The 6,650-nt window shown below is 53.2% G+C and overlaps 1 protein-coding gene across 2 annotated transcripts in view; it reads left to right on the top strand.

Annotated features, from left to right (window-relative positions):
• Window positions 1-55: 55 nt before the first annotated feature.
• Window positions 56-6,650, top strand: part of HLF (HLF transcription factor, PAR bZIP family member) — a 62,736-nt gene continuing 56,141 nt past the window's right edge. For both annotated transcript variants that reach the window (XM_004707034.2, XM_045299833.1), the window contains exons 1-2: window positions 56-482; window positions 2,398-2,736. In XM_004707034.2, coding sequence (XP_004707091.1) covers window positions 368-482; window positions 2,398-2,736 — 454 coding nt within the window. In that variant the 5' untranslated portion in view covers window positions 56-367. The remainder of the gene's footprint in view (window positions 483-2,397; window positions 2,737-6,650) is intronic.

Here is a 6,650-nt window from a genome sequence, read left to right as displayed (position 1 = left end):
GCGGGGCCGGGCCGGTGCGCTGCCTGCTGCCCGGCTGCAGCCGTCGGTCCGCGCTCCGGTCTTGCTTTTCTCCACGGTTGGGAACGTTTTGCGAGCCGAGGGGCTGGAGGGCAGGTAGCGGCATCCTGCCGGTCGCCGCGCTCTCCGGGGACCGTCTGCATCGGGAACCCGAAAGTTTTTTCTTTTACCTTTTCATGCAGATGTATTTATAACGCTATCAGTCATTGCCCTCCCCCTCTGGTCTCCACCGCCTGGAAAGCGTGTACTTTGGGCAAAACACGGAGGAAACCGCTCAGCAACATTTGGGGGTCGGTTGTCGGTTTTCTTTTTTCTTGTTTTACCCGAGAAACAAACTGAGCTCACCGCGATGGAGAAAATGTCCCGACCGCTCCCCCTGAATCCCACCTTTATCCCGCCTCCCTACGGCGTGCTCAGGTCTCTGCTGGAGAACCCGCTGAAGCCCCCCCTACATCAGGAGGACGGTGAGCGCAGCCGCGGGCCCCGCTCTGGGAAGGGGCGACGCTCCGGACCCCTCTGGCCGGCCCCGGCGAACCCCTCACTCAGCAACACTGAGCTAGCGCTGCTGCCAGCCTCCGCGGTCCCGCTGCTGCGGCGCAGGTGGCAGGTGTAACTTGGCAGGTCAGGACTGTCCCCTACCAGGCTCCCTGCACGAAGCCCGCCGGCGTGGGAGCGGGGCTCGGCGGGCGGGGGCGACCCCGCGGGGGTGGCCTGGATGGGTGGCTCGAGGGGGGTGGGTCTCGCAGCGTCGTTTGAGTGTTGATGTCCTGTGATCGCTTCTAATCCTCGGAGCCCGGGAGGTGTGAATTCCCTAGGAGGGCGTTTCAGCAGGGGTTGGGGGGCTGGGGCTGGTGCGGGCCTTGGGGGTCTCGGCCGGGAGCCTGGCAGGCGTCCTGCTCTGACACTTTCCCCGGGTCACTTGTCCTGGTGGGAGGGGTGAACCGAGCCGGCTCACGTGTCATCGCGCCGGAGCCACCTCTGGCCGGAGCCCTTGCTCGGTAAGTCCCAAACCTTCCCCGCAGCCACCTCGACTCAAGCGGGAGCAGAGGGGAGGGGAGTCTCGCCGGTGCCGGCTCGGCTCAAGTGGATCTTTGGGGCTGATGCAGGTTCGTGCTTTCGGGATCACCGCAGAAAACATGAACTACGCGGCTCGCCGGAGTGTAAAATCTTGAAAGATTATTTGGCCACCGAAAAAAACAAAAACAAAAAAAAACGCTTCCAAGTACTTGCATCTCCTTTCCTAGAGCCAACCTGTTGCTTTGTGGGAGCTGCGAGGTTTGGTTTGGGGTTGCAGTCTGCAGAGCTCAGCCTGCCTGCCTGAAACGCTCCTTTACTGGATAAGGACCTTGGGAGGTAGGGGCCGCCTGCTGCCTTTTTGCATCTGTGGGTGTTTAAAATCAGATTCTCGGGAGATGAGACCTTAGAGAGGATTGGGATGGATGGCGTTGGAGACTGCTTCCAGGACGAAAAAAATCAGAACTCTTTAATCCCAGATTACACCGATGGCGCCTGAGTAGAACGGTTCAAATCCAGAACTTCCCTTATAGAACTAACCAGGGGACCGCTATTTCCAGGTAGGAAACCCCCGTATCCCTCCATCTGTAGAGAATTATTAGGGCGAGCCTCTCTCCTCTTGCCAGAGCTGTGCAATGGGCAGATTGCCGACACTTCTCAGGGGATCACCCTGAAGTGCTTGGGGTAGGAGGAGAAAAAATTAAGCAGGTATTTTGCATTATTATTTTTTTAGCTGCGTTTGGGTGAAACAATGGCTGGAGGCACAAGCGGGGGAGGTGAGGCGGGCAGAAGGTTCTCAATTCTCATTGCTTGACATGGGTCAAGCTCCTGCCCGTTTCCGAGCCTCCATTTCGTCAGTGGTTTTGTGTAAAGGAAAGCCGTAAAGCCCCTGCTTGACCAGGATTGAAATCACCTGCACACTGGCTCTGTGGTCCACAGGACCCAGAAGACCGTGCATGCCTGGCTGCTGGCTGTTTTCACAGCCCCAGTGGTTGTGTGTAGCGTAGGTGGTGCGTCGTCTCCCCCCTTGGGACTGAACTTCTTTACCTCATCAGAGAAGGCTCTGGAAGCTGCTGCTGGGAGCTGGGTTCTGTTGTCTTTACCCTCCGGCGGGCCACAGCACTACGCTAGGACTAGTACTCTCTCTCCAAAGTAAATCGGAGGCTGTTGGAAACCAGGCGGAGATCCTTGTCCTGCCTCCAACCCCACAGAGGACAGTAGTCGCCCCAGGGCCAGTGTCCCTGAGGAGAGGAGAGAACGTTTCCAGGCAATTTAGGTAGCAGAGGCCAAGAGGGGCATCCGGGGCCACCCTTTTTTCTTTTCTTTCTTTACTTTTTTAAGTCCCACTTTCCTCTTCTCTGGCAGCATTTGGTAAAGCTAAAGACAAGGAGAAGAAGCTGGACGATGACAGTAACAGCCCGACGGTCCCCCAGTCGGCGTTCCTGGGGCCCACCTTATGGGACAAAACCCTGCCCTATGACGGAGACACTTTCCAGTTGGAATACATGGACCTGGAGGAGTTTCTGTCCGAAAATGGCATCCCCCCGAGCCCCGCTCAGCACGACCACAGCCCTCACCCGCCCGGGCTGCAACCCGCCACTGCATCTGCTGCCCCTTCCGTCATGGACCTCAGCAGCCGGGCCTCAGCACCCATGCACCCAGGCCTTCCTTCTCCGAGCTGCATGCAGAGCCCCCTCCGACCAGGTAAAGCGGAGGGAGGGGGAGGGCCAGAGTGGACTTGGCTCAGGCTCAGGGTGGCCTAGTCTATGCCCTGAAAGAGGAGCTTTGGATTCCCTGGATTTGCAGACCCTTGGGGAGTCCGTTACAATGCAGATCCTCCGATTCTTCCCCCACCTCCCACCCAGCTGCTGATCTTTCAGGGGGTGAGGCCCCGGAATAGGCCTGCTTCTTAACCTTTTCTCTAGGCCTCTGGATCCTGGTGCAGCCGATCCAAGAACTACCAGCCCACAGTTACAGGCTGGGCTAGTTGGGCATCTGCCTCCCCTCCTGGCTCCCCTCATGCTTAAAATACCTGGGTCAGAGGATCCAACTGAATCATTTGGGTCGATTTCCCCCAAGGCTGTGTGGTTTACAGGCATTCATGCTTCTGGGGCTTGAAGGTGGGGGAGGGGGAGATGTGAGTTTGGGGTGTGGGACAGAACTCTTATTTTTATAATCTTGCGTTGCCCAGTGATTTATTTCATTGAGAAATTTAATCCAAAGCAGGCTCTCGCATGAAGTATAGCTGAGCCTCTCTCCAGGTCAGGCCCCGCCTCTATCCTGCTGCTGTACCTATCAGCCAAATGGTTAGTACTTTTCCTTCTCATTTTCATCTGGACCTCACCCTTAATCCACCTTAACCTGAGTTTTGGGGGTTAAAAGGTCAGCTGCGAGCAGTGTAGCAGTAAATGTCACACACACGTACAACATGTCATCTAAGATGACCAGTACTTCCCCTGACCCACGTTGAAATGCTCAGCTACAGACATGCATGACTCTGACTTTAAGCTGTTAGCTCCTTGTCATACAAAAGGACCAGAAAGAGTCACCTGTGTTTCATGCACACAGGTAACCCGGAACAAAGATCAGTCGAGGGGAAGGTCACTGAGCCCAGGGTCCTTGCTGCAGGGGCAGAGCGAAAGCAGGCCCTGTGCAGCCTGTTCCAGCGCTCCTTACTGAAGCACACCCCCCTTCCTTGGCACCCGTGCAGTCTCAGGGGCACACAGAATGAAATGGAAGAGATGATGTGGAGAAAGGAGAGTACCCCCTTTTTGGCATCATTGTATCAGGGCTAAAATTCTCCCTTTCCAATCTCTCCAGGCTGGCCCCTTCTCTAAAATCCACTTTGAGTCATACCTGAAGGCCACTGGGCTACAATAGAAATTAGTCTTAACCTTCAGCTATCCCCCTCCCTCACCAGCCCCCAGGAGGCTGCAGAAGTTTGGCCAAACACTCCTTTCTGTGAACCTGAACCCCTGCTACTAGGAATATAGGCGCCATTGTCTCTGATGCCTTCGCAGGAAAAGAGCAGGAAAATAAATAATCATTCGGAGGGAAGAGAGGGTGGAGCCCTCCCAGTAAGGAGGCACCCTGTGCCTCGTGGGCTCCCTCTGCAGACTGAGACTGACCACTTGGTAGGCGTGTGACCTTAGAAAGTGACCTGGCCAGGTGGTGCCCCCCCACCCCCCACCGGCTCCCTTTGGCATTGTGTCCAACTCCACATTCACTGCCCTCGAATCCATTCTATCTCAGCGACCCAGTTGGACAAGAGGGAACTGCGCCTGTGGGTTTCTAAGACTGTGACTCCATGGGAGTAGAGACCCTTGTCTTTCTCCTGCACTCGGCTGGTAGTTTGGAGCTGCTGGCCTTGGGCTTGTAGCTAGCAGCCCACCGTGTAAGCACTGGTCTGTGCGATTGGATTATTGTGAACGTCGGACATGGGAATAAAGGGTCAAATGATTGGCAACAGGTGTTCGATTAATGGGTGTCCCGTGGTTATGATTCTGTCTGTGTTCAATTTGGATCTTTTATTTCAGTCCTTGTCTTCTTAAATACCTTCCTTAAGTAACTGGGGACCTTGGATGACCTTTCTTCTGGAAGGAACTCTCAGGGGGTTGTCCCCAGTTGTTCACAGATTGGGGCAATTGAACCCTGATGCTTACAAAGCAGTTCACAAGTCTCATCACATCCCTGCCCTGTGTAGCCACTGTCAGTTTGCTGCAGTGCGGCGATGTTGTGATGCTGGAAGAAGCTTTGTCAATTGTATGTCAAGTACAGCAGGGCGCTGGTGATGGGTAAGTTTCAGTGCTGCTTCAGACTAGGACAGAAAGCCTGACAATATACTTACGAAGACGAGCCATCGAAAACTATGGATCAAAAAAAAAGAAAACTATCGATCACACAGTGACAGCGTGCTGGAGAGTGAGCTCCCCTCCCCACCCTCGCCTCACCCCTAGGTTGGAAGGCCCCCAAAACACAGTGCGGGCACAAGCCGGACTCAAACACACGCACCAGCCATTGTGAAGGTGGCACAGGGTGAGACCATGCTTTGTCCTTTATGAAAGGAGGCCAGGAGATCGGGCCGATTGATGGCAGTTGAACCGAGTTTGCCTCGTATGGCATGTACACGTTAGGAGCGCTGTATCTCCTTTCCTCCCCAAGAGATGTGCTAATCTTGGACTTTGACATTTGGGTTCCTACCAAGAATCAAGAATTGGGGCTTAGGAGTTTGAGGTGGCTTTAGTGGTCATTTGTGAGAACCTGTTTATGACATGCATTGGCTCCAGTGGTGACTCTTCAGGGAATTTTTATAATCCAGAATGCCTAGTCAGGGCCCCAGTCCCTTACACAGGACTACCAAGTTTCAAAGGATATCATTTTATTAGGCTCTGGGGCATTGAAAGGGAGCCGCAGTGGCATCATGTGGACATGTTAGACTGCGATCTACATGGTTGACAGTTTGAAACCACCAGCAGCTCCGAGGGAGAAAGACCCGGCTGTCTAATCTGTTAAGCAGTTCACGGGTTTGCTTAAGTCAGCTTGACTTGACGGCAGCGAGTTTGGTTTGTGTTTTGAGGCATTGAACAGAATCCCCATGCATTGGGGGTCCACGTTGGGCTGCTAGCCACAAAGTCAGCAGTTTGAAACCACCGGCTGCTCTGAGAGAGAAAGATGAGGCTTCCTACTCCCAGAAAGAGTTACATCCCCAGAAACACACAGGGGCAGGGCTGTGCTGTCCTACAGAGCTGCTATGCATTAGATTGGACTTGATGGCAGTGAATTTGGGTGTTTTTTGGAGACACTGGGATCCACAAGGGCAACACTAGTCTAGCAATATGGATTCATTTCCGTGTCTTCCCTTAATGAAAACATATCTCACAATCATTTCTCTCTTGAATTGAAAACTCAGGGCTGTACCTAAAAAGAAAGGGGTGGGGGTGGGAAATTAAAGCTTCCTTTATTCTTTCAGTTATCAGATTTGGATAAAATAAGGCTGTACTGTTCTTATAATGCTGATCGTTATGAAGGTGATAATATAAAAAATTCCAGGGGGACATGGGCGTGATGGGTGAGATATAATGAGCACACCTGCGCGAGGACAAAGTTCTGGATGACTCTGCGTAGTTGTGAAGGTAGTGAGCAGAACAGAAGCACCGAATCGCTTGAGGCAAACGAGCCCTTGGAAGAGAAGGAAGTGCACTATTCTGGTCTAGACTAGGGGGTCGGCAAACTCTAGCTCATGAGTCGTAGGTACATGTGGCTCTGAAGTAAAATTGAAGAATTTAAAGGGATATTATTCAGATAATGGTGATTTCACTTGATTGTAAACATGTATTTATGGCTCCTGAATAATTTTCAAATTGTTGTGGGAGACAAGATGGACTCTTCTTTCTCTAAAATTTGCCGACCCCTGGTCTCAACCGAGGTCTCTCAGCCGTGGCACTGCTGATGTTTGGGGCTGGAAGAGTCTGCTGTGGAAACCTGTCCTGTGCCTGGTAGGCCAGTCTCAGCTTCTACACCAGTGGTTCTCAACCTTCCTAATGCTGCGACCCTTTCATACCGTTCCTCGTGTTGTGGTGACCCCCCAACCATCAAATTATTTTCGTTGCTACTTCATT

This window comes from Echinops telfairi, unplaced genomic scaffold (genome assembly GCF_000313985.2).
Source record: "Echinops telfairi isolate 266 unplaced genomic scaffold, ASM31398v2 ScPeMD7_7458;HRSCAF=8496, whole genome shotgun sequence".
NCBI classification, from domain to species: Eukaryota; Metazoa; Chordata; class Mammalia; order Afrosoricida; family Tenrecidae; genus Echinops; species Echinops telfairi.
Note: the sequence above shows the minus strand (reverse complement) of the source record. Positions and strands in the feature narration are given on the sequence as shown.